The sequence below is a fragment of the Syngnathoides biaculeatus genome, chromosome 22 (assembly GCF_019802595.1).
Source record: "Syngnathoides biaculeatus isolate LvHL_M chromosome 22, ASM1980259v1, whole genome shotgun sequence".
In the NCBI taxonomy this organism is placed as follows: domain Eukaryota; kingdom Metazoa; phylum Chordata; class Actinopteri; order Syngnathiformes; family Syngnathidae; genus Syngnathoides; species Syngnathoides biaculeatus.
Genome location: NC_084661.1, coordinates 16,571,097 through 16,598,751, shown reverse-complemented (window position 1 = coordinate 16,598,751; position 27,655 = coordinate 16,571,097). Strand labels below are relative to the sequence as shown.

The following is a 27,655-nucleotide window of genomic DNA, read 5'->3' as shown; positions in this document are numbered from 1 at the left end:
GTACATACGTGTTAGTGCGCGTGCGCGCCGCCTTCCGACGTCATCATTGAGATTTTTTTTTGTTTTGTTTTTCGGCTTGCGACTGTATTGTGACTGAGGGCTACTGTGTGAACACCAGGCGGGGAGGGGGGTTAATTGCCTTAAAAAAGGAAAAAAAATAATAAACAAACAATTAAAAAAAAAACCCCATACACACACACACGAAAAACAATACTACCCCTTCCCCGATCGGGTGCACACATTCGGAATCCACGTTTTCTTCCTTAAATATAGCATTTATTAATTTATTCTTATGTTTTCCTAGTGGATGTTTTACCCTAACACTCCGGGAGGCAGAAATGGCGGCCAACATGTACCGGGTCGGAGGTATGTACGTGAATGTGTATCTTTCCTGTGATGAAAACTCTGGAAAGACGTGCAGTTTTGTCATTATCTTGGTTTTTTTTTTTTCATTATTTTAATTTTCCGGGTCGTGCAAGCGCCGTATCTCCGCTAGCTTCGCTTTCGACGACCGGTTAAGAGCTTTCGCCCACCCCGGACTAGACGTGATGCGGGCAGGAAGAGAATTCTAAATATTTGGGCTCCAAAATGGGTCAGGCCTCGCGTTAGCCGCCGCTAGTTTAGCATATAATGTAAACATTTTATTGACACCCTTTACGTCGCGCCTGGGCTTGTTTGAAGCGTCAACACGCAGACGTGCGAACCCGCTTCATCAGCCAAATATGTGTTAAATGTTTTTTTTTTCGTAGCTACTGCCAATACGTGTGTGTGTGAGGCTGCCTTTGTATTTGCCTCCATTGGCACGCAGCCATTTAATGGCGAGTCCTTATTTAGCTAACGTTAGCGCCCCAAAGGACGATGCTCTTTTTTTTTTTTTTTTGTTTGCCGACGCGTTCCGGATGAGTTTGAGTCACCGGCGGCGTTATTCGCTCCACCGCCTCGCCGTGCGGCCAGCCGGCCAGCCAGCTAGCCGCCCTGGCCCGGCCCGGCCCGGCTTCCCCGGCCGCCGGTGCAATGAATTCCGCTAAATGGGTTTAGCCTCTTCGGCTAAGTGGCTAGCATGCCCACCGGAATTCATCAAGCGATTGTCTCGCTTCATGGCATCAGGCCTTGATGAGCACCTTTCCACAAGCACGTCGCCATTTGCGCATTTATTCTTCCATCCTTATTAAAAGTTCATGTATTTGTGTCCTCTTTGCGCTCACTATTATGGTAACCAAGCGCACTAGTAATACGAATGTGTCTACTGATGAATGACATTTCTGCACATAAGAAGGAGAATTATGGTATGTTTTACCAATCAGACAAAACTGCACTCGTCGATATCTATATGTGCTATGATACTACAGTAGTACTACTAGTGAACCGTGCATGTACACAGTTGCAAAGTAGTGCAATTTCCCCTCACTAGCAGTTGTCGAATGTGTCCTGGTGGTGAGGACAAAAAGGGTAGTAGTACCCTGACCTTAAGATGGCTAACAAGGACTTGTAATGTTTTTCCAATATTCGTGCCACTTTTTTTGCCTACTAGTAAGCAACTTAACCTTGCTTGTTAGCTACTGTGCTGCACTAATAACAACATAGAATAGAAGTCATTAGTAAAAAATACATTGGCCTACGAGTGCGTCCTAGTTGTTGTAAATCCAGCACAAGTAGAATGTGTTTTCCAGTACTAGTGCCATTTTGGCCTACTAGTAAGACCTTAAGATGGATATCAAATCAATACATACATTAGGGATTTATTGAGGATTTATTTGCATCTTGACATCCAGGTTAAGGTGCATGGCAAGTGAAAGTATTAGAATGACTAGAGGAGACGAGAATGACTGTTTTACTAGTACCGTTTTTCAATGTTTACTGCCACGTTTGGCCTAGTAGTACGCAATTAAAACGTTTGCTATGCTGCGCTAGTAACACCTTTAGGCCCAGTGGAAAAAAACGTTACGACGAGTGCGCCCTCGTTGTCAAATCATGCCCGACTTAAGGCCCGCATACTAGTAATCGCTTTCTCCTCACAAGTAATAAAGACAATTCAGCACATTAATAGAATGGCAATTATTTCTTTACCAGTGATGTCATTTCCACTTGTAGTCACACTTTTGCCCAAGTTGTACGAATTTACGACGGATTAAGAATCTCTAATGCGTGCTCAAACAACTGAATGAATAAAGTTTAGCAAATACGATGTTCGGTAGACATTTTGTGTTATTTTACCAATATTTCACCTCAAGAATTGCCAAAATCTACACTGGAGAAGTGCAACGTACTTGTTTTCAAAGTACCATGGTGCCATTTTACTGTTTGAATGTTTTGTTTTTTAGTCTATTCATTTTAAGGCATTTTTAGTTTGCATCTGTGTCATTTGTTTGAATTACGGCTGCTCAGAGATTTGATTTCAATGAGTAAGCCAATTTTACACGTTGTTTTTCATTCGGTTTTTGCATTTTCAGATTACGTCTTTTTCGAGAACTCCTCCAGTAACCCTTACCTGATCCGGAGAATAGAAGAGCTCAACAAGGTATTTTCTGTTTCCTTGTCAATTTTTTTCCCGTGTGTGTCATTCTGCTCCCTTAGGGGGAACGTTCAGGATTCGTATTTTGCAAGCTGAGTCGGGGTCAAGATGTCGTAGAAAGAGTGCTCGTAATGGACCGATTAAAAAAAGACCGGTGGTGATTTAATGACTGAGCAGCACTGCAGGCGTCATGCATCAAATATTGACTGAGCCATGTCGACCTCGTTCATTATGTTGCTGAGGCTGAAAAGAAAAAAAAATAAAATCAGACATTGATTGGTCATAATTGCCGTTAGGATGAGCATGATTTTGCTTGGAAGTAGAGCGGCTAGAGCTTTCTAACACCACATCTGGTTTATGACGCTTGTAGTTTTTTTTAGGGATTTTTTCTGTGTTTGCATGACAACAATCTTGTGAAAAGTAATAATCCAATGCTACCACTTTTTGAGGACTGAGTAACAATACTATCAGCTGTTAACTACTACTATACTACTTTTGAGTATTCACTGATACAGAGTAGGGCTTCACGATTAACCAAATTTTAGTCGTGATCATGAAAGTGGCTGCCACGATTAAATTACTGTTATTACTGTAATTTCTGACCGACAGAGCGCACCTGATTATAAGCCTCACCCAGTATATTTGTAAAGGAAATACCATTTGGTGCATACATAAGCCGCACCTGTGTAAAAGCCGCAAGTGCCCACATTGAAACACGAGATACTTACAAAGAAAGATGGTACACAGAAAGAGTTTTCAAAGTTTTAATACCTTAGCGTAGGTTAACATAGCATGAACATGGTAACATGAACAGGGTTGGTAAAAAACAAACATACCAGTAAAAAAAAAAAGCTACACAGTAGCAGCACGGTAGTATAGCACGATATATACCATACCTAAATCACTGAGACATGGCAGTAACACAGCAGCAACACACTAGTACAGCGTTAACGCTAGCGCAGCGCTAACAGGGCCGGTTAAAAAAAAAAACATACTGGTAAAAATCACCGAGACACGGCAGTAACACAGCAGCAACACGTTAGCGCAGTGCTAACAGGGCCGGTAAAAAAAAAAAAAAAAAAAAAACATACCGGTAAAAGTCACTTCCTCGGCACATATATTCCAGGGGTCTCACTCTTATCTTTTCCGCTCGAGTGTCCCTCTTGTGGGCGTTAGAAAAAATGTACAAATTAGCCACATCCCCGTGTAGGAAAAAAGTTGTGGCTTAAAGGCTGGAAATTATGGTAACCTCATTACCGGGGATGTTTACATTTTAAATACATCGTGGGGTTCGCTTTCTCAACCAGTAATCAGCCGACCACCACGTGGTGAACGTATGATTAAGGCTGCTGGACAAGAAATATGCGATCCCCTCGTGCAATTATTTCTCCCAAGTGCCATTACCTGCCTTTCATGGAAAAAAAATGGCTCCGGTAATTCGAGAGGGAAATCACAGCCGGCGAGTTGTTTGCGATGCAGAAAAATGGAGCCGGACCAGTTCTTGACATTTCACTATATTGATTATTTGGATTTTCAAATGAAAAGTCGGTGCTCTAAGCCTAATGTTGTGTGTTAGTTTAGTTTACTATGCAAACTGTATTTGCTTCCATTGAGCTGCACTCCGTGATTGCACTCTGTAATAGCATATTTATTGTTTCATTCAAATTCACGGATAGCATTTTTTTTTTTAAATCAGCTGTCATTTATTTTTATTAAAAGTTTGAATTTCCACTGAAAACAGTCTGCATATTGTTTGTGAAAATGTAGTAAAATTGAAAGAAAAACACTTTCCCCAACATGAGGAATAATTGTGATTATCATTTTGTACAATTGTGCTTTTCTTAATGCAAACTATTGAAACTTGATGAAAATGTGTTTTAGTTAAACTAAATGCTCGCGCCGTCACACCCTCAAATCTGCACTGTCGAGCACGAAAAATCACGCGCGTAAAATTTGTTACGAGTAGAAATATATACATATTGAAAGACTTATTTTGTGTAGTCTTGACCGATGTTCCCTCTTAAGCTCTGCCACTGCGCAATTGCGCATTTGTCGCACACTTTCAGCGCACATGAAAACTGATCCAGTGCACTGAACCACAGCCTGACTCTTATTTTATTTTTTAACATGGAAGCACACGGTCTCTGCTCAGCCTACTTCTACTTCCTGGTTTACCCAACACCGCCCCCCTCTGTTGTTAAAGGGGTACACTCATAATTACAAACAGAACACACACCCGTAACTTTATATCTGCGGGCGTGACTGACCACATTCGTACATTTTTTAAACGTGAGTGACTGTATCTATGTGGAGTACCGATATCTGTGCATTTTTTACGGCTTAAGTACGGCTAGTGTACACACGTACATTATTGGTAACGATCCTGGTTTTGGTATTCATGCATCCCTAGTGAAAAGATTCTTGTACAGAGGACCAACATTAGAGACAGACACCCCCCCCCTCCCACGTAAAGATAAAAACCAAAAAATGTGGTATTTAACAGTTTTTGTCGCATTGCGTGTGGTGTCCTCAGATAATCTCAACACAGAACAGCGCACACATGGAGTTTCCGTTCCACCACCGATTTAAAAACAAATCCTCTGAGGCAAAAATCTTCCGTGATCAAATGATGGAGCAAAACATAAGAAGAATAAAAACTTCCTGCTATGTGCCAGTATTAGTAAATATAGATCATGTTCAATATTTAAGATTGTCTGGTCTGAGTCACTTCGGACTCAATAATTGGGACAAATCCCCCCCCCCCCCTTTTTTTTTTTTAAACGGCACACACGTCATAACTAAGGATAATCTTACAGGATGATCGTATCAGACATAAACCCGTCTGGCACTTGATGTCAGGAAAGGGCAAAATCGGACAAAAACAGTGATTGTCTTGATGTGTGAGCTGTGCTTGAGCAAAATAATTTGAGTGAAAATGAGTTTACATTTATTTAATGAGTGGGGAGAGAGTCATCCCAGGCCAACTGAACGCAACGCAACATTTAAAACTCAATTCGCTGCCATTAGCGGCTTTTGAAGTCAACTATCCATGTTAACTGGGAGCGCTGCCAATGAGTGAGATTATAATATTTGCATTATTTATGTGTTATTGTTTGCTTCCGTGTCACCACTGCTCAATATTGACACTCGTGTAGTTATTTCCTTGTAATTTGTGCCCCACGCACGTGTATTGTTTTATTTATTCCGTCAGTCATCTTGGATATTTGTTATTACTTCAAATTAAAATCGGTCCAAATTGGGCACGAAATTTAGCCTTTGTCATTAGGGAATCATTACTTGAATTTCACATATTGTATCGTATTTAGTTGTGACTGCAGTTTGGATTTACAGCTAGTGTTTTTCTAATGTCTTTTATTTCTGTTGTTTGGCCAGACGCCCGTGAGGGATGGTTCCATTTCGATGACGTCTTGCTCGGTTTATATCCCGTCTGTTCGGCTACGCTCCATTGGCAGATATCACATTTATCAGATATTCGGCCTGATTGTGATCTCAGACTATCTGATTGCATGTTTTAAAAAAAAAAATAAAAAAAATTATCTTGACTTTATGCTGCCGTGACGCATTTCCGGACTGTGACTTTTGCAGGGTAACACAGCAACGTAATCTGTTGTAGTCTTTCTGTCTTTGGTTCAAAATAAATAAAAGCTTGGAAGCGTGAATTTTATGAACGTTTAAGCCCACGTTCTTTAATTGTATTGATTAAATATAATTTGAGACTCTGCTGAAAACGTTTAGGTTTATATAAAGTCCTTAACATGATACCAGAACCACCTTTTTTTTGGATTTCCTTTTCTAAAAGGTTAAGAAAGGAAAATTAATTCATTGTAATGAAAGCATACACCGTTTACTCAAAGTTGTCCGGAACTTGATAAGAATATATTTGGTCTGTCCGTTAATCTGTCGCGTATGCTTTTAGAAGGGCTAACCCTGATCTAGCCTGTGTTTCGGCAAAGCGGCAATGCGAATAGTGTGACATAAAAATGTTTTTTTTTTTTTTTTTTGTTGCTGTCCACCAATCAACACGCTGCGTGCACTGTGCCTACTCCACCGCTGTTGATGCTAAAAGTTATACGGTACAAATAAGTAATGTCGGTGCACCCGGTTCACTCAAACTGTCATAACCTGTCATCCTTTTTTTTTTTTTTTTAATTAATAGTATCATACTCACCCTAATTACACAGCCAGACAATCAATTAATCAATCAATCATGTGCTGAATGGCAGTCATTACGACTCCCGGTCAGCTTGTCATCGCGGCGTTGACGTGGGCGCAAAAGGCGAGCGGTTCTCCTGGGAAATTAAGAAGCTTGTCGTACGAAGGCCGCGTTGAGAGGGGGAGGCTGTGGAAGCGGGAGAGGAGTAGTTTGTCACCTTTTTTTTTTTTTCCCACCTCGCCCCTCCCGTGTCCCCCCACCCTCAGACGGCGAGCGGCAACGTGGAGGCCAAGGTGGTGTGCTTCTACAGGAGGAGGGACATCTCGCACAGCCTCATCCAGCTGGCGGACAAACATGCAAGTAGGTGGAATAGCGATGACACTCGTCCCACCTCCACCTGTCTTATTAGTTAACGTGTTGATACGCTCGTTGGCCTCAGCGGTAGCTGCGCGATCTCGTGGTCGAAAACAAAACGCTCCCTTTTGACGACTTGACAAGGAATTAGGAACAGTTCTCAGTGTGATGCAGTACAGTTTACACCAAACAGCTGCACTCACAATCACACCTCGGGGCAATTTAGAGTGTCCAATTCATGTGGCATGTTTTTGGAATGTGGGAGGAAACCGGAGTGCCCGGAGAAAACTTACGCAGGCACGGGGAGAACATGCAAACTCCACACAGGCAGGGCCGGGATTGAACCCGGGACGTCAAAACTGTGAGGCCAACCCTTTACCAGCTGATCCACCAGGCCGCCCCATAATAATCAGTACGGAAGAATTTTAATATTTATGTGTGCTAGTTTTTAGTTTCTGGTACTTTTTCTTTGTATTCTCCATCCATCCATCTACTTTCTTAGCCACTTATCCTCAAGAGGGTCTCGGGAGTGCTGGAACCTATTGGGGCTGGCAAGAGAGCATGCCCTGTCACGACGGTTGAAAATGACGACTCCCCTGTACTCCTTGGAGGTCGCGTGAACAGAAATACATTTGTCAGTTTTGAAAATGTTCTTGTAGTCTAATAAACCTTGAGGAACTTAAGTGTCTTGAAGGGCACACGCCTGCCAAACCTAAACATCAGAACCGTAAAAAATGTCTCCTTTAGAAGCCCGCCTATATTCAATACCATTTTCTGTCTGCTCATGAAAAGCGAAACGTCTCCCCGTGTTGCCATTTTGCTGACAGCGATGACAGCTGCACACGGAGAAGGTAATGATTAAACATGACTCCCATCTCGGGTAATTTATGTGAAAGGCAGCCACGACATGACATTCATGGAGTCTGTCACAATGCCGGCGCTCACCCATTCAAAACATAATTGTCTTTCTTTTTTTTTTTTTTTCAACGTGAATTTACGGAGCATGACGCGAGGGCGCTAATGCAACCTTTTGTACCCACGGAAAAAGTGAGAGATGTCACGCGCGCGAGAGGTTTTTACTCCCCCCCACCCTCGTTTTGTGCTGTTGCGGGCTACGTCGCTAATGGCTTTTTCAAACCGCCAGATGCCGCCCCGCGGTTCGTCCAAGTGAATCCACTTACTTCACTCCAGGCTTGATTTGACCACTAGGCAAAATATCGTTTTTATTTTCATAAACGTGTCATACATTAAAAAAAAAAAAAAAAAAACGATTCTGCAAAACACGGATACTGTGCTGCCTTATGGTTTTACCCCCCAAAAAACAACAGAGGCAGGATACGATCTGCGATATGTCGTACGTTGCCGAAAGGACGCCTTGCTGCGAGTACTTTTGTCGCCCAAGTTCTGTGTCGGTGGTGATGATATGCAAAAGAAAAAGAAAAAAGAGAGAAAATAGCAGCTTTTAAAGGCAGTTCAAAATTTGTGTTTGGTACGACTCCCAAAGACGGGAAAATTGCTTCCCCTGCTCTGTTTAAGTGCAGTTTATAGACAACGTTGATACTTCAAAAAACTGGAAAAGGCCCTCCTCCACTGCGAAAGGAACTACGTTTGAAAGAGCTGCTCATGCCAGAAAGTCTACCAGTATCATCAGCAAGTCGAGTAGATGATTGAGAGAAGCCATGGCAACAACAGACTTTCCTTAAGACCAAATTGCGCAGCTCTGACTTTTGAAAATGAGTTCCATCTTGTTCCTCCACATCTTTTCTCGCGTTGACTCTCTCGTGTTGGTGCCTTCGCAGAGGAACTGGAGGAGGAGAAGGAGAACCCCACAGAGACTGACCTCACAGACAAACAGAAGCACCAGCTTCGCCACAGAGAACTCTTCCTCTCACGTCAGTACGAGAGCTTACCCGCCACCCACATCAGGTATACGCACGTGCGGCTAATCGCGCACATTCGCTAACCTCCCCCCTTGGCACGCTCACATCGCAAGCATGAACAGTCGCGGCTCACTTCCTGTTTCTTACGCTCCCGCCTTGTCTCGCTCTTTAGGGGGAAGTGCTGCGTGGCGTTACTGAATGAGACTGAAGCGGTTCTTTCATACCTCGACAAGGAGGTTTGTGGACTTTGGAGAGCTATAGTGTAACCTTGGGGAATGGGTTTAAAGTCATTTCTGTGTTTCTGAATCCTACGTGTGGTTTGAATGAGTCTTTCTAGAAGTTATTCCAGTCAAAGGACCACCTAAAAATGTTATATATTCAACTACACCTAAGATTCCCCCCAAAAAATATGGCCCATAAGAGGCAATTTGTATGGGAGGGTGTAAAAATCAGTCTTAAGTCGAGATCTAACCAGTACTATAGAGGTTGGCGCTCTAATCCCGGCAGTTACAGCAGTCCTTTGATACATAGAACAGTCATCCAATCAGCAATCAACATCGCAGACCCCAACCCTTGAAGAAAGCGTTCCTGGGCCTGTAAAAAGTACCACCCCCTCTAAAAGGGTCTTTTTCCAGTGGTGGAAGCGTGTATAGTTCCTTCAAAAGTTCCTAGTTCAAGGATGATGTCGCTGCAGTGACCTGGGGCCTGTTGAGTTTGTATTTTCTGAAACTAAACGGTTCCAAGATATGCTAAATTCATCAGAACAAACAAAAAGTGCTACTTTTCCTCTGCTTATGATTCTGTAAGAAAATTTTGTGGTAGAAGATGAGAGGCATTCTATGCACCCATTTGCATCTACACATATTTTCCCTCTTCCAATAGGACACCTTCTTCTACTCGCTGGTTTATGACCCGACGCAGAAGACCCTACTGGCCGACAAAGGGGAGATCCGAGTGGGGCCACGCTTCCAGGCCGACGTGCCGGAAATGCTCTTGGAGGGTCAGCACTTGTGTGATTTTATTCAATTTTGAGCAAATATGTAGCTCGTCTTCTCACAGCGCAGTCAGTTGTGGTTTGAAGTGCGAAAATGTCTTTTGTGGCTGTGTGCAGCGGGTCAAGGAGACGACAGGGACCAGGCCAAACTGGAAGAGAAACTCTGGGATCCCGAGTGTCCGCTCACTAACAAACAGATCGACCAGTTTCTCGTGGTGGCGAGGTAAGACGTGGTAATGGCGGCGCTGCGTTTCCCATAGAAAATAAAAACGTGTTCTGGATTTCGATTGTCATCTCGAATGGTTGCAGGGCGGTCGGCACTTTCGCCCGGGCGCTAGACTGCAGCAGCTCGGTCCGACAGCCAAGTTTACACATGAGCGCGGCAGCAGCGTCGCGCGACATTACACTGGTGAGTTCCTTTGGTTGTTGCCTGCCAATGTTAAAATTCCAAATGTTGTTATTCTTCGCTTACTAAGTCTGCTTAGGTTCTCAAATATGGTTTTGTTTAGGTTACCAAAACCATTTAGCTTACAGTCACTGTGATTTCAGAGGCGGGTACGCGCCCGCGTGCGATCGCACTTGCAAATCTGCACAATCGAGCACGAAAAATCACACGTGTAAATTTTTTTACGAGTAGAAATACATCGATATTGAAATATGTCACTTATTTTCTGTTGTCTTGACCAATGTTCCCCCTTGTCGCACACACCCAGCGCACATGAAAACCCATTTAGCGCAGTGAACCGCAGCCTGACGTCTTTTTTTTTTTTTTTTTTAAACACGGAAGCACACTCTCTTTAAAAACGAGCTGCTGCTCAGCCCACTTCTACTTCCTGGCTTATCTGACACCGCCCCCCCTCTGCTCTTAAATGGGTACACTCATAATTGCAAACAGAACACACACCCGCAACTTTATATCTGCGGGCATGACTGACTACACCCGTACATTTTTCAAATGTGAGTGACCGAGCTTACCAAACGCAGTTCAGTCTAGGTTACTGAAAATGGTTTTCATTAAGTTGCCAGATATGGTTTCTGCTCAGCCACCCAAATACGGTTCTGAATACCTGGCACCAAATGTGGTTTCACTTAAGTAAACAAATATGGTTCCGCTTTTATTACCAAAAATTCTCCTATGGTTAATTAATACTTCTAAAACATGGTTCCGCAGGACTTAACACATCAATAAGTAGTCTTGTCGCAGAACTTGGCATTTCCTAAAACCTTCATTTTTTTCCACTCAGTTTCACGCAATGGACACCCTGCACGCGCACAACTACGACCTGTCGAGCGCGCTGAGCGTGCTGGTGCCGGCGGGCGGCCCCGTCCTCTGCCGGGACGAGATGGAGGAGTGGAGCGCCTCGGAAGCAGCCATGTTTGAGGAGGCGCTGGAAAAGTACGGCAAGGACTTCAACGACATCCGACAAGACTTTGTGAGTGGCTCCCGCGCGTCTTTAATAACTAGATAAAGAGTTCAGGGAATGAGGTGGATGTCCTCAACGAGGTTTTCAAGTGTGGAGGTCTGCAGACCAGAGCACTCGGCCAATAGATCTCAACTGCGTAGCCTAGACAAGGTCTACTAATTCAAAAGCCTGAATCAGCCAGTAGCTTTCAGCCCTCCGCGGTCACGACGCTGCTAATGAATATACATGAACAGAGGCCCAGATGGCGAGAACATGAGAAATTAATATCATTAATTTGTTCCCTGTCTCGTCTCCTCTGCCCTTCCCCCACTTTTTCTTACTTGTTCCTCTTCCTAAGCTTCCTTGGAAATCTCTGACCAGCATCATAGAGTATTACTACATGTGGAAGACCACGGACAGATACGTACAACAGGTGAGATGCGCCCCGAAAGCCCGTGTGACGATCATACGAGCTCGCAAATCGTAACGTGAACATCCTTGTGAAGACACTAGTGGGGCTCAATGCGACGGTTCTGCTCGGATTAATAGTTCCTGTCAGTTATTCAGCATATTGGGCTCAGCTGTGGTTATCAATTATGATTCTGCGTTGGTAATTATAATATTGTTCAGTTTGGGTGACTAAATGCGGTTCCACTTAGGATAGCAGTTTTGCTTTGGGTACCAGATATGGTACACCCTCTTTTGCTGAAGTTACATAATACTTTGGTAATATGGCTCCCCTTAAGTTTACAAATTTGGTTTGTTCAGGTTAGTAAATATGGTTCTGCTTAGTGTACCAAATATGGGTCCGTTTAGGTTACCGTTTACACTTTGGACTTTGGTTCCTGAATATGATTCAAATTAAGTTACCAAAATATGTTTTGAGTTATGTTTCCGAATATGGTTCCTCGTCTGAAATTGCTTCCGTATAAGTTAGCCAATATGGTTCTGGTTAGGTTACCGGTTTCACTTGGGTTGCTAAATATGGTTGCACTTATATTATTATGTTTATGATAAGCCTCTAAACAAGCTGGAGACATTTTTTTCAACTTCTGCTGTAATTAAAATGATATATCAACGGCTGAAAGCCCAAAACATTAATTGCGCCCACAGACTCACGTGTTAACTAAGTCGTGCTATCTCGTGCGTGTTTGCAGAAGAGGCTGAAGGCGGCTGAGGCCGAGAGCAAACTGAAGCAAGTTTATATTCCCACATAGTAAGTCGCCCCTTTTGTTGCAACGACGACGGGATCATTAGCGCTCCCGTCGTCGCCGTCGCCGCCGCCAGACGGAAACATTCATGCATAATTGAACACTTTTGATTGAACACATGGCCGGCGTCTAAATCCCCTGCTCTCTTTTTTTTTTTTTTTTTCTGACAGCAATAAGCCCAACCCCAACCAGATCTCGCTGACCAACGGCAAGATGGCGACCGTGAATGGCGCGGGGCCCGGAGCCTTCCACGCGGCGGGCGGGGGTCGCGCCTGCGAAAGCTGCTATAGTGAGTTTCTGTTGAGTGAAAGCCAAGCGACACCACAGTCGGTGAAAATGTGAAATGAGACGTGTGGACAAAAGTATTGGGACACAGGGCCATGCCATTTACATCCAGCGCTGGATATAAATTCACTCATATGTTCCATAGAGGCTTTAATATCTTGTGCTGGAACCACTAATAATAACACAAGGTTATGTTCGGATATCGGGCAGCAGAAGAAAGAAAGAAAGAAAGAAAGCATAATTTGCAGCCCCAAAATCAATCCCAGTAATCCAGAAATGTACAAAAGGCACCATTGATTTGCTGCAATAAAACGTGAATTATCATTCATTTTAGTATTATCTGTACTAATGGAATAAAGATCTTACAAAGCTGCTATTAACTTTACATCATTTTAAGGAAAAAAATCTAAAAGTTGGAGTTATTTTATTAATTACAGATATTTTTTATTAATCAAGCCATAAACCTGTTATCCAAATGTGTTTTCTAAAATCATATCTGAATCCTTATCAGCCTCAAAATAATCATAGTTATAACACATGTGTATTAGTCAGGTTACATCTCAGTCATTACATAAACATTTTATAAACTGTTCTCATATTTTTAACCAATTTATATATATATATATGGTGTAAATTTAGTCTAATCCCACATTTTTTAACACAGAATGGAGCAGAAAATGAAGTTAGAATGAAAATATACTTATGTATTGATTTGTCATTATTACAATGGCGTTCCTCCGTCTTGCGGCTTTCATTCAGCGAGCTCAATCAGGCGCCGGCAAGTAGACGTCCCTCGGGGACGTCGTACGGGGATCAATAAACGTCCGCGGCCTGCGCTTAGCGAGCCCTGACGCACTCCGCTGTGTTCCCGTAGCCATGCAGTCGGCCCAGTGGTACTCGTGGGGACCCCCCAACATGCAGTGCCGCCTGTGCGTGTCCTGCTGGATGTACTGGAAGAAGTACGGCGGCCTGAAGATGCCCAGCCGGGCCGAGGCGCCCGAGGAGAGGACCTCCCCCAGCCCGGCCGCCAACGTGAGTCCCACCGTCCGCCGCGGCTCGCCACTTTGTCGGCGCGTAAAGCAGAGGACCTGTTTGTGCGCGTTGAAGCTACAGTATACGATTTTGAGCGTTTAATGTGATTTTGAATATGTGCACGACTTTCGATGGTGTTTCTCCCGTTTAGCTGGCCAAACGGACCGCCTCTTAGTTGCCCTCATATAGTTTCATTTGGACTAGTGCAGGGGTCGGGAACCTTTAAGGCTGAGAGAGCCGTAAGCGGCAAATATTTCAAGTTGTCATTCCGAGAGAGCCATACAATATTTTTACAACTGAATACAAGTGTATTCGTGCATTTTATGTAAGACCAATACTTTAAGAGTACAGTAAGCCTCTAAATTCATTTAAATGACATTATGATGTTGCTAGCCAATGATGCCATTAATGCGACTTCTTTGCTGATGGCTTTGTCGTCTGTTTTGTATGTCATTAAATTAAACTTCATGCAGCATCCGTTATTCGTGAACGTAGGTTGGTTTTAATGTTTTTTGTTATTTTTTAAATGTGAGAAATACTTTCCATATGCATAGGCAGAACCAAACATTCTCAGTACAGCAATACTCGCACGCCGCAGTGTGTGGCAGGAAGTGTGTTCCAAGTTTTCACAATCAACTGGTGTGCAGGTTGAATTTATTTCATGTGTCCAATACTAATGTGCGCTCGCCAACAATGCTTGCCGACAGAGGCGTGTCTTTATGTAAAAAAAATTTCTGGTGGTGGGCTGTCATTATAAACCACATTGATAGGCTGCGTGAGGACTGCGACGCTTGTAATTACGAGTGTACCCCTTTAAGAGCGGGGGGGGGGGGCGTAAGGTAAACTGGGAAGAAGAGTGTGTGACCGTGGAGCAGGTCGGCGTTAGAGAAAGTTACGTGTGTTGCCAAAATGTCAGACTGATGTCTTTTTACAGATTGAGCACCCCTGCTGTATACCGTATATCGTTATGAGCGCTCGGCGAGCCGTACGCACCCACCAAAAGAGCCAGGTATGGCTCGGGAGCCGTGGGTTTCCGACCCCTGGGCTAGCGTTTCCATTTCGGGTACCAGTTGTGGTTTCTCTTAAGTTCTCCAAGATGGCTCAGTTTAGGTTTACCAAAATAAGTTTCCAAGAACTAAACTGAGGTCAGCTATTGTGCCTTTTAGGACACTAAGTGTAGTTCCTCTTACCTTATATTATAGCGTGATTCTCATAACTGTCCCCGCTTAAAATTGTTCCTCATCGCTTCTTGTCCGTGGTCGGCAGGAGCCCCGGTCGCGGAGTCACGCCCCGCGCCAGTCCAACCACATTCCCATGCGCAACAGCGGCAGCCCCAAGTCGTCCATGAAGACCAAGCAGGCCTTCCTGCTGCAGGCCACCCGCCTCACCAAGCTGGCGCGCCACATGTGCCGCGACGTCATCAGGCTGCGCCGCGCCGCGCGCCGCCCGTTTGTCCCCATTAACTGCGGCGCCATAAAGGCAGAGTGTAAGAGCGCCTTCAATTCCTCCTAACGTGGACACTCACACATTCTCACCCTTCTCGACTCCCCCATCAGCACCCCTCTGTCTGTCTCTTCCCATTTTTATGATTGCTTTTTTTTTTTTGTTTTTGGGGTTGTTTTTGTATTCCTCCATCGCCCGTTTTTCCTCCCCCTCATTTCCAATAAAGACTGCCTTTCCTCATCACTCTTGAGTTTCAATCATCTTTTCTTTTTGGAGTGACTAAGGAAGAGTGCGCCCCATCAGATGTTTAGTTTTTATACAAAGAGAAGCTATTGTCGCCCCCGGAGCGGAACGTCACCTCCCTCCCATTTGGGCCATGACATTATTCCATTCCCGTCAATCAATCAACGGACTCTGTTCACCTCTCCATCGCCATCTACCTCCTCCTCCTCCTCCTCCTCCTCCTCCTCCTCCTGGGTGTCGCGGACGTCCAAATAAAGTTCCAACTTGAAAGCATCTCCTCTGAGTCCTTGTGTGCTTTCGTGCGTCACGTGTGTGTTACTTGTCCATCGACTGATTGATTGATCGCCACAAAGACACACACACCCCCCTCTCCCTCTCCGCCGCATGGATCGTTGCGCCATCACCACGCCCTCATGTCTGTGTCGAGTGTAAGTGACCATCATCATCATCCGTTTTGGTTTTAACTTGGAAACGTGCGCTGACATGTCACTTGTGTGCGTGTGTGTAGATGTCTCGAGGGTGTCTGAAGGTCACGGAACCCGCCTGCCCAAAATCCGAGCGGCGCAGCGCAGCACCCTGACCAGCGTGGTGCAGTTTCTAGGTAAGGCCGACCCACTTTGATGGATTGATCGTCCTGTCGCCGTGGCGACGTACCATCGACGCCGCTTTTCTCGTCGTTGCAGAGTCCCGTCCGGCGTCCCAGGCCCCCGTTCCCACCGCACGGCCGGCCTGCAAACCCCGCCGCCCCGGCGCCTCCTGTCCTCGCTGCCGCACGGGCCCCATGGCATGCTGGGAAAGCGAAGCTTTCACCACCACAGCAGAGGAGCGGACCCGGACAAGCGCTCGGGTAGGAAAAATTTATCTGTGGGGAAATAACACAAAAGCGCGTCATGCAGTTCCGTCTCACTGTTTTTGGTTTTTTTTTTTGTGTTGCAGAGAATCCCGGAACCACAGGTGGCGCTCTACTGGTGAGAGAGCAAAGAACTGTTGTATCAGATCAAATCAAACTAATGTAACCGGACATACGGCAATGATTCAAGGCAGTGTTGTTGAGGCATCGCTTAAATATCGTTCAATTTGGTTAGGCTAGCAAATATGTCTGCAGTCGGATTGGAGAATATGCTAACTGAATTTTGTTTCATTTACCGTAATTCCCGGCCTACAGAGTGCACCTGGTTGTAAGCCTCACCGAGTACATCTGTAAAGGAAATACCATTTGGTACATACTTAAGCCGCCGCTGTGTAAAAGTGCTCGCATTGAAAGGAAAACGGTACACAGAGAGTTTAACGCTAGCGCCGGCATGCTAACGCTAATGCTTGCGCCGCCATGCTAATGCTAACGCTAGCGGCGCGCTTAGCAGGCCCGGTTAAAAAGAAAAACATACTGGTAAAAATCACTGGGACTCGGCAGTAACACGCTAGTGCAGCGCTAACGGGGCCGTACCGGTACATGTCCCTTCCTCGGCGCATATATTCCACCGGTCTCACTCTTACTTTTTTCCGCTAGAGTGCGGCCGTTAGATAAAATGCACAAATTAGCCGCATCAAAGCGTGTGAAAAAAGTCGCGGATTATAGGCCGGAAATTGCGGTAGTTGCCAAACACGGTTCCGTTTAGCTAGCCCAATACATTTCTGCTTAGGTTACTGAATATGTTTACCTTTAGACGAGCAAATATAGTTCTGCTCAGGTTACTAAATATCATTCCGCATATGTTACCAAATATGGTTGCACTTGGGTCAGCAAATAAACTTGAACAATGAACATGGTTCTGTTGACGTTACCAAATGTGGTTTCCCTGGGGTTACCTAATATGGTTCCGTTTAGGTTACCAAATATGATTCCACATGGGTTCCTAAAACAGGTCCAATTAATTTAATCAAATATGATTCCACTCAGCTTATTGAATATAGTTCGATTGAGTTTTCCAAATGGGTTCCACATAGTTTCATGAATATGGTTGTGTGCAGTTTATTAAATGTGGTTACCAAATACGGTTCCACTGATCGCCAAATATGGTTTTACTTCGGTTACCTAATATTATTATCATTCCGGCTATCTTAATTATTCCCGTGGATAGGAAAATAATTGATGTTTTTGACAGCACAATGGCCGCAGCAGCAGCGGCGGAAGCACCCGCGGCGGCGTGATGATCCGAAAGAGGCGCCCCAACTGGATCGACGCCCCGGACGACAGCTTCTTCCTCGTCACCCGGGAGACCAGGTAAGCTAAAGGTGACCCACCCCCTGCCGCCGTCTCCTCCCTCTCGCCTCCATCTCGCGGCGACCACGCAGGAGCTTCGCTTTAAAAATCCGACGCCAGATTTCGATATCAATCTCGTTTGAAGGATTGAGTTGAAATGGCTTGAAGGTCATGTGGGTAAAAAATTGTCTAATAAAAAGGAGACGCGGCAATGTTGCTCTTCCTTGAGGGAAGAGGACGTGATGGAGTCAAGCAATTACAAAGCGCCGACACGACAAATGCCTCCCAAGTCGTCATCCAAACGAAACGTCTCAGCATGCTAACTATTGTGCAGCCTGTGATCGAAAGGCCTCAGGTTCTATTCCACCAGACAGTCGCTGTTGAGATTCCCTCAGGCAAGGCACTTCCCTCGCTATGTGCCCAAAAATATTCGTTCGAGGTGCTTGCATGGTTCCCATTAAGTTGCGAAACGTAGCTTCCCTTAGCTTGTCAAATATGGTTCTCCTTAGGTTCCTGAATATGGTCGCGCTTAGGTTGCTCATTTTGGTTCTGTTTGGGCTACCAACTTTTGCTATACTTATGTCACAAAAAAGGTTCCACTTTATGAAATACGATTATGGTTATATTGCTAAATATGGTTCCACTCTGGTTGCCAAATGTCATTTTGTCAATTGACAAATTTGGTTCCGATTATGGTTCTGCCAAAGACAAACATGGTTCTTCTTTTGTTATGAAATATAAAAACTACCCTAATTTCCAGCCTATATTGTATGTTTTTTTTTTTTTTTTTAACTGGCCCTGTTAGCGCGTTAGCACCGCTTTAGCACATTAGCGCCACGTTAGCGCGTTAGCATCGCGCTAGCCTGTTGCTGCTGTGTTACTGCCGCGTCTCAGTTATTTAGGTATGTTTTTTTTTTTTTTCAGCCCAGTTCACACTACCATGTTGTTGCTATGTTAAGCTAAGCTAAAGTATTAAAACGTCTTTGTAAATATCTCGTGTTATAATCAGGTGCGCTCTGTAGGCCGGAAATAACGGTAAATTGCCAAATATGGGTCCTCTGGGGTTTCCAGTTGTGCTTAGATGACCAAATATTGTTCATTTCATGCTAGCAAATATGGCCCCGGTACTAAATATGATTTCGTACCCAACACAACACATTCCCTGGAGGTTGTGTCCACGTTGGACAGAAATCGGACCCCCTTCGTACTACAGTTGAAGCCAAAAGTTGACATGCACTGTGGAAAAACACACATTTCATATTTTGTCTCACTGTCTGAAGTCAAATGAGATTAAACCTCTCCTGTTTCAAATCAGTCAGGATCACGAAAATTATGAAATCATGTTAAATGCCACAATAATGAGAGAGAGAAATTTGTCTGTAAACTTCTGGCTTCAACTGTATGTACGTGCACGGGGAAAAGATGTTTTTTCCATTTCCAGCGGACGGCGTCTAATTGAGTCACGGTACCAGGGCCTCGCCGCCGCCACCGCTAAAATTAGCGCTGCTAACTGGCGCAGATGGGCCGGCGAGGAGCCACGCGTCGCAGGGTCCCGAGTGGAAATGCTATTATCACATTATCGGGTGCTGCCGGGCTCACGTGGATCCGCACCATGTTGTGGGCGCACACGTATATAGTGACGCTTATGAGGAAGTGATATTTAGTGTGTTAATGGTTGTGATGGGAGGGGAAAAGAAGGCCGCCTCTCGCTAACGACACCAACGTCTTGGTTTTCTCCTCCATCTCTTTCTCCCCTCTCTCTCATTCTCTCTCAGTGTGGTGAGCAACGCCGCGAGGCACAGCCGAGAGAGATGGGAGTGAGAGAGAGAGAGAGCGGGTGAGGGGGACAAAGAGGTGGAAAAAAATAATAGTCATCATTAGATTTCAAATTAAAAGTCAAAACAATGTGTGCTCACGAAAAGGATGACCAAAAAGACCGCCACTGGTCATCCATTGGAAACATATTTGGGAACCCAAATCGAACCATATTCGGCAACCCGAAACGGAACTGCGTTTGGGAACATCGACGGAACCGACGTATCGGGTCATTTCGGCTCTGTTCACACTGCAGGTCGATGTAAATCGATGGAAGTAAATTAGTGCCGCCGGGATTTTGAATTTGAAATGCCCGTCGACAGCTGGGATGGGCTCCAGCACTCCCCGCGACCCTCATGAGGATAAGCGGCAAGGAAAAGGGACGGATATATGTCGCGACTGTGATTGGCCGGCTGTTGAGTTCTGGCGGCACAGCTATTGATAATGTGATGACTTTACATTTCAAATTCAAATCCTAGTGGCACTAATTTACTTCCATGTTGCCAACGCAAGTGCAATACGGATGCTGACGGTCGCACTTACGCGTCCAACCCGTATTTGGTCAAACAGCGACAGACGTTACTGTTGTTTGAAAAAAGAGGCTTGATGGCAGACAACGGCGGAACGAAGATGCTTTAGGAACTGATAAATATGAATAAAACGTTGGCCCCGGTTGAACCAACCCTTGAAATTACACAAATGGGTCATGACGAGGCGTATTGACGTCTGCCAACGCGCCAACTGATGTTGATCATTTGATTGCTTGTCTTATGCGTATGCACGTGATGTCACAGACGCGTAAAAGTCACATTCACTTCATTGTGACCGAATATTAAAATTCATCACTTAATTCTAACCGTATTTGGTCACTTAAAGCATAACCTTATTTGGTAAACAAAATGGGAAAATACTTGATTGAAACCATATTTGGTAATCCAAGTGGACCTATACTCGGTCACTAAAGCAGAACCACATCCGGTCACGTATATGAAGCCATGTTTATGCAACCATATTTGGTCAATGAAAACAGAACCTTATATGGCGACCTCCGCTGGCTCACTCAGGTGGAACCATATTTGGCATCCGAAGCAGGACCACATTTAAAAATCAAATTGAAAGCATATTTGGGCGTTTATCATACAAATAATCATTCAAATAAGACCTTCGTTTAATCCGTGAGGTTTAAATCTGGACTTCAGCATCATCATCATCATCATCATCATTTTCAGTCGTCAGTGTTGAGTGACGCGTGTGCGCGCTGCGCCCCCTGCAGGAGGGCGAGGCGGCTGCTGTCGCGCTCGCAGCTCCGGCACGCGTGTCGGCAGCCCTGCGAGCAGATCACCCTGCGGCGGGCCACCCAGGCGCCCCCGCCGCAGGGGTTGGTCCTGGGGCCGCCGCACCCGCACCCCAGCCTGAGGATGCGGGGCCCCATCGTCATCCACGACTGACGGACACCTTTCTTCTTCTCCCTTCTCTTTTCCTCTCCTGACATCAAGACGCGTTTAGTCCTCGATAGCCGTGAGCCACCGCGCAATATATTTAAAAAAAAAAAAAAAAACATACAACAACTTCTTTTGAAAGCAAAAATGCTCACAAAATACAGGATAAGAGTTTAATTATTGCATTTTTTTTTTCAATACAGCTGATAAAACTTCGGACGAAAAAGGTTTCGGACCCCTGACTTAACAAACAGGAATTGCAATCTCATCATTTAAATTTGGAATATGGAAATATAAATTTGTTTTTTGAGGGGGTACGGTAATCCAGTATGATTCAAGAGTGTTGCACAAAAAAAAAAAATCAATTTTACCGGATATATGGCCGAGTGACTTATACATCAACGCGTGTGTGTTGTCGAGATTAATGCATTTTTTTTTAATTATTAATGGACATGAACGTTTTGTGTTGAGTGTGACTCGTGACGTCTGTTTATAATGTTTTTTTTTTTTTGGTGGGGGGGGTTAAGAAGAGGGCTAAAAAGAGTTATTAAAAGGGTTGGTTTGTTTTTTATAAGTCAATTAAATCTCCACATAAGTCCCATCCTCAGGCACGTCATTTTTAAATAGTATATGACATACGACAAAATCACCACTGGCATTATTATTATTATTAAGTGTCCATCGCTTACATTTTAAAAAAAAAACTTGAAAAAAATGCACTTTCAAAAAAACTAATCCAGATAAGATTTTTGTTATTTTTCTAATCAAACAAAAAAAATGGGAGAAAAGCATCAATAAATAGGAACGCTACAAGCTTGGCACACAAAAGTATTAAATGAGCGAAGCGCTAAAAATCATGCAGCGAGAACAGTGGTCTCAATCATGCGGCCCGCGGGCCATATGTGGCCCGCGAGATGATCATTTCAAAGTAAAATGGTAGAGTTTGAGTTTTATATGGATGGCACTTTTACTGTGTTGTGTGCATTTACAAACATCTGGAAAGAAAACTGCTAACAGCCCCGAAACGTACGGCTCGGCCTGCAACACTTATTATCATTTTTTTCTATTTTTTATGAGGGGAAAAAAAAAAATCAGGCATGTGTTTGAGGTGTGACTGCGAGGGTCCTGTGGTTTCTTCATTGGGAATGTTTAATTTTTCTTGTATGTACAGTATGTCACGTGATGAATTATGAATATGCTGATGATGGTCATAATAAAACTCCTTCATCCTCTCCAAGTGTTTTTTTTTTGGGGTGGGGGGGGGGGGAATTCGGCCATGTTCCCGACATATAGTTTTTCAGTCCAAGCGTAAATAAGAAACTTATATTGGGGATGAGAAAAGTGAGGGGTTTGGCGGTTTGACCTTTGACCTCGTGCGACCACGGCTCAACATTCAAAGGCCTCCTCCACCGCCTATGTCAAACTCGAGGCCCGGGGGCCAGACACGGCCCGCCTCGTGATTTTATGTGGCCCGCGAAGGCAAATCAAGTCTATTCAACTTCCGTGATTTTTTTTGTTCGAATCCGAACCAAAATTTCAAATCGTCACATCAAAAATGATGACACTGAGATATAGCGGGCATTTTTTTGTGCGTGTTAACAAACATCAACAAGAGTTGAAAAACCCATTACCCTTCATTTCTGATTCCAAAACTAGTTGCTAAATTTAATGTTGTAAATATGATGGCTCAATTAAAGATTTTCATAGTTTCAGTCACCGTAACTACAATGTGGCCCGCGATTAAAATGAGTTTGACCCCCCCCCTACACGGTCACTCAGGTGTTCAAACGTTCATGTTTGATGTTTGAATTATAATGCTATTGATAACCCGAGGTATCGACCAACAAAATCGACACATTTCTTGTTTTGCTACGCAAGATAACAATTTCCTTGGAATTAGAATTTCACTTTTTTTTTGGGGGTGAAGTACTTGAACGCACCACAACTATTTCATTTAAACGGCAACTTTTTAAGAGTTGTAGTCGCAGAAGTTAAGCAATGTTAAAATGAAACACCCTCCCTGACACATTACAGATTGTAGGATATCCTACTGTGTGTGAAGTTCGTAAATGCACCACGCGTTGCATTGCGATCCGCTTCCTTGTATTTGTGCAAACTAATTTCAGCTTTAAATGATGTCAAAATATCACGTTAGCCGCAAAAAGCAGCTGTATTTAGAGTCACTAAATTGGATACGGAAGACAAATTATGTTTTTAGCTGTGGTCAGCACAGACACAAAAACATTCAACTTGATGCGATGTCTGTGTACCACGTAACCGTCTAGTTTTCCTACATTTCTTAAGTCATTTGCAGTATCAAAAATGATGTTCAAATAATATCATAGCCAGCGGAAAAGATCCATTGAGGATCACCTAAACGGAAGTAAACACAATTGACGTTTTGAAGGAGAAGGTAAGGCTAGAAACGCGAGATTTTAGGATGTCCTACTTTTAGGTGTTGCATTTGAACACAACGCGACTGCCACTGGTTGCCAAGGGGCCGCCTGCCAATCGACACTTTTGTCGTTTTTTTTTTCGGCTGTAGAACTTTGCAGGCGGACACAAACGCGGAACCTCTGCTGCCTGATACTAAGAGCGTATTCTGTGGCGGTTCTGGCCGTGGCTCCAGTGGCGCAATCGGTTAGCGCGCGGTACTTATATGGCAGTATGCAGCAGAGCAATGCCGAGGTTGTGAGTTCGAGCCTCACCTGGAGCACAGTTTTGGTGACCCCGAAGTTTAGGTGGTGTTGACCCAGCCGTGCCTCAAACAGGCAATTTGTGCGATGTCTCCGATAATCAACTCGTGTTCTCTCCTTGCGACTCGCACGGTGTCCTCAATACTTTTCCTCTAGTGAGGACAAACACTGCAATACTTCCATAGACCATAAATATATGTATTTGCATCCAAACGTGGAAAAGAAAAAACAAGTATTTTCCATTTTCTGATGTCTGTGTGTCAGGACTTGTTGCTGAGCATCGACACCCTCGGGGCCCAAAGTCTTTTGTTGCTTTAATTACATAGATTTACCACTAGAGGGGGCCCGAGCAATAGCAGAAAGTTAAGGAACATGCCTCTAAAATATTCACGGTAACAGTTTGGAATAACATGATCATTCTGTCAATTTTCTGAGCCGCTTATCCTCACGAGGGTCGCGGGGAGTGCCGGAGCCTATCCCAGCTGTCAACGGGCAGGAGGCGGGGTACACCCTGAACTGGTCGCCAGCCAATCGCAGGCCACATAGAGACCCCCAAAAAAAGGCACACTCACAATCACAGCTTGGGGCAATTTAGTGTCCAATTATTTTGTTGCATGTTTTTGGGATGTGGGTGGAAAGCGGAGTGCCCACCCGGAGAAAACCCACGCAGGCACGGCGAGAACGTGCAAACTATAATGTCATTTTCATCACTGTCAAATTTCTGCAAAACTTAGGCCAAACACATGCTGCCATCCAAGCAATGTCTTTTTCATGGACGCCACTGCTTATTTTAGCAAGACGATACCAAACCACATTCTGGATGTGATACAACACAGTGGCTACGTATATTTATATCGTTGTTTGAATGTATCTTGATGTCTAATTTTCAATTTTTTAATTTATTTTTGGAAGTTCATATCTTTCCAGATGCCACGTTATCTATCTTTTTTTGTGTTTTTTTTACAGCAGCTTGAGTCTGTTTCCTCTACGAATACTGCTTTGATGTATTGACGAATTATGTTCTTTTTTTTGTAAACCAAAGATGCATTTAATTTTTTTTACAGCTGTCGTATTCCTTTCTTTTCCTTTCCTTTCCTTTCCTTTCCTTTCCGGGAAGGGGAAGGGAAGGGAAGGGGGAAGGGGAAGGGAAGGGAAGGGAAGGGGAAGGGAAGGGGAAGGGGAAGGGAAGGGAAGGGAAGGGAAGGGAAGGGAGGGGAAGGGAAGGGAAGGGAAGGGGAAGGGAAGGGAAGGGAAGGGAAGGGAAGGGGAAGGGAAGGGGAAGGGAAGGGAAGGGAAGGGAAGGGAAGGGAAGGGAAGGGAAGGGGAAGGGGGGAGGGGAAGGGAAGGGAAGGGAGGGAAGGGAAGGGAAGGGAAGGAAGGGAAGGGAAGGGAAGGGGAAGGGAAGGGAAGGGAAGGGAAGGGAAGGGAAGGGAAGGGAAGGGAAGGGAGGGGAAGGAGGGAAGGGAAGGGGAAGGGGAAGGGAAGGGAAGGGAGGGGAAGGGAAGGGAGGGGAAGGAAGGGAAGGGAAGGGAGGGGAAGGGAAGGGAAGGGAAGGGAGGGGAAGGGAAGGGAAGGGAAGGGAAGGGACGGGAAGGGGAAGGGAAGGGAAGGGAAGGGAAGGGGAAGGGAAGGGAAGTGGGAAGGGGAAGGGAAGGGAAGGGGAAGGGGAAGGGGAAGGGAAGGGAAGGGAAGGGAAGGGAGGGGCGAGGGAAGGGAAGGGAAGGGAAGGGAAGGGGGAAGGGAAGGGGAGGGAAGGGGAAGGGAAGGGAAGGGAAGGGAAGGGAAGGGAAGGGGAAGGGAAGGGGAAGGGAAGGGAAGGGAAGGGGAAGGGGAATGGGAAGGGGAAGGGAAGGGAAGGGGAAGGGAGGGGAAGGGAAGGGAAGGGAAGGGAAGGGAAGGGGAAGGGAAGGGGAAGGGGAAGGGGAAGAGGAAGGGAAGGGAAGGGGAGGGAAGGGAAGGGAAGAGGAGGGGAAGGGCCCCGGGAAGGAGGGGGGAAGGGGAAGGGGAAGGGGAAGGGAAGGGGAAGGGCAATGGGAAGGGGGGGGGGGGGGAAGGCGGAAGGGAAGGGAAGGGAAGGGAAGGGAAGGGAAGGGAAGGGGAAGGGAAGGGAAGGGAAGGGAAGGGAAGGGAAGGAAGGGAAGGGGAAGGGAAGGGAAGGGAAGGGGAAGGGAAGGGAAGGGGAAGGGGAAGGGAAGGGGAACGGGAAGGGACGGGGAAGGGACTTAAGGGGAAGGGAATTTCCTTTTCCTTCCTTTCCTTTCCTTTTCTTTTCCTTTCCTTTCCTTTCCTTTCCTTTCCTTTCCTTTCCTTTCCTTTCCTTCTTTTCCTTTCCTTCCTTTCCTTTCCTTTCCTTTCCTTTCCGTGCGTGCGCGTGTTACTGTAAACCCCGGCAAAGCTGGGACTGAACAAGCAGAAGATTGCAGTAATGGCGTGACCCAGAAGTTCTGGCGGCGGGCTGAAAATGAGAGTGGAGATCAAACGCCCCCCCCCCTTCCCGCCCCCCCCCCCCCCATCCAGTCAAGGGACTATTTAACAGCAGGGCGTGTGTGTGTGGGCCACATTTTTAGGAGTGTGTGTTCGCTATGCTCTGGATTACACATCATACTTTTTTTTTTTATTTTTTATTTACTCTCATATTTTTGAAGATGCTCTGAAGACCCCTTTACCCCACATAACCCCTCTCGCACCCTGGTTTCTGGACCAGGTGGCTAAACCAATCACACGCCACCCTCAGCGGGCCACTTTCCCGGATGTGTGTGTGAAAAGGGGGACAAACGACAACAAAAGAGTTTAATATTCGGGATAAGCTGTGATTGAACATCCAGCGAGATCAGAGCGGAATGATCAAATTCTGCCGCCGATAATCCCTCATCTTGGAAAATTAAATACCACTCGGCTCTAACACACACACACAAAAGTGGGTCTTAATCCGACCTGTCTCATCACCCCACTTGCTTCCTTGGGGACGTGTTCTGATATCTGATGAGTTTTTCATTAACAAGACTCAAGTCTAATCCTGCGGGAGGAACACAAAATGACAACAGATAAGCCTCCGGAGCGCGCACGCTCATACGCACACACATGACATCTTTATACACATGTATACTTTTTTTTTTTTAAGATTTAATCTCTGACCAGTCGCATTCTGGACAATCTTATGTCTTTGCTTGGCCTTCATTTATATGTATGCGATGCGTTTGCTGGACCGGGATTAAGATGAAGGGTGTATGTAGCTTTTGGATTGGATTGGAAGGTTTTTACGACGCTTCACATTCAATATTTATCCAATAATGTGACCCCACGCCCCCCCCCCATCATATTCGGCATGACATGACGAGTTTGCACGTGCAAGTTGTGCACAGCGTAGCATACATGTTGTGGTGCCTTGACCCTTCGAGCAACAGACACAAACAGCGCAGCATCAGATGTTGTTGTATTCAATCATATATTCTTTATCCTCTGCATAGAATCATTAATATGAGTGATGCATTGGTCAACCGGAGACAAGTTAGATGTCTTGCAGAAAAGTATATCTGTCTATTGTACACTGCCACCAGGTGGCCAAGGTGGCCGCGCCAGAAAGATGAATTCTTATTATCCATCCAGCCATTTTCTTTTGCCGCTTATCCTCACGAGGGTCACACGCTGGAGCCTATCCCAGCTGTCAACGAGCAGGAGGTGGGGTAGACCCTGAACTGGTTGCCCGCCAATCGCAGGCCACATCGAGACAAACAGCCGCACCCACAATCACACCTAGGGGCAATTTAGAGTGTTCAATTAATGTTGCATGTTTTGAGGATGTGGGAAGAAACTGGACTACGTAGGGACAGGGAAGACGTGCAAACTCCACACAGGAGGGGCCAGGATCAGAAATGTAAGGCCAACCAGCTGAGCCCACAATGCCGCCAATTCTTATTAATTGCATTTAATTATGTCATTACTATATGTTTCTTATATCGTAAGCCCCCGCTGCA

At 45.1% G+C, this 27,655-nt stretch overlaps 1 protein-coding gene and 1 non-coding gene across 2 annotated transcripts; both read left to right on the top strand.

The window, feature by feature from the left end:
* The first annotated feature begins 78 nt into the window (after positions 1–78).
* Positions 79–22,134, top strand: mta3 (metastasis associated 1 family, member 3). Its single transcript, XM_061810714.1, is given in 20 exon segments — positions 79–366; positions 2,451–2,518; positions 6,953–7,046; positions 8,840–8,966; positions 9,093–9,156; positions 9,803–9,920; positions 10,032–10,137; positions 10,224–10,323; positions 11,159–11,347; positions 11,676–11,750; positions 12,475–12,533; positions 12,699–12,817; positions 13,688–13,845; positions 15,112–15,331; positions 16,040–16,132; positions 16,215–16,232; positions 16,235–16,378; positions 16,468–16,499; positions 17,634–17,752; positions 20,820–22,134. Coding segments are annotated over 20 exon segments (2,106 nt in total). The 5' UTR covers positions 79–338; the 3' UTR covers positions 20,995–22,134.
* A 1,473-nt stretch (positions 22,135–23,607) lies between these two features.
* On the top strand, positions 23,608–23,701 carry trnai-uau (transfer RNA isoleucine (anticodon UAU)). Its single transcript has 2 exons — positions 23,608–23,645; positions 23,666–23,701. It is a non-coding gene; the product is annotated as a tRNA-Ile (tRNA).
* The last annotated feature ends 3,954 nt before the right edge of the window (positions 23,702–27,655 follow it).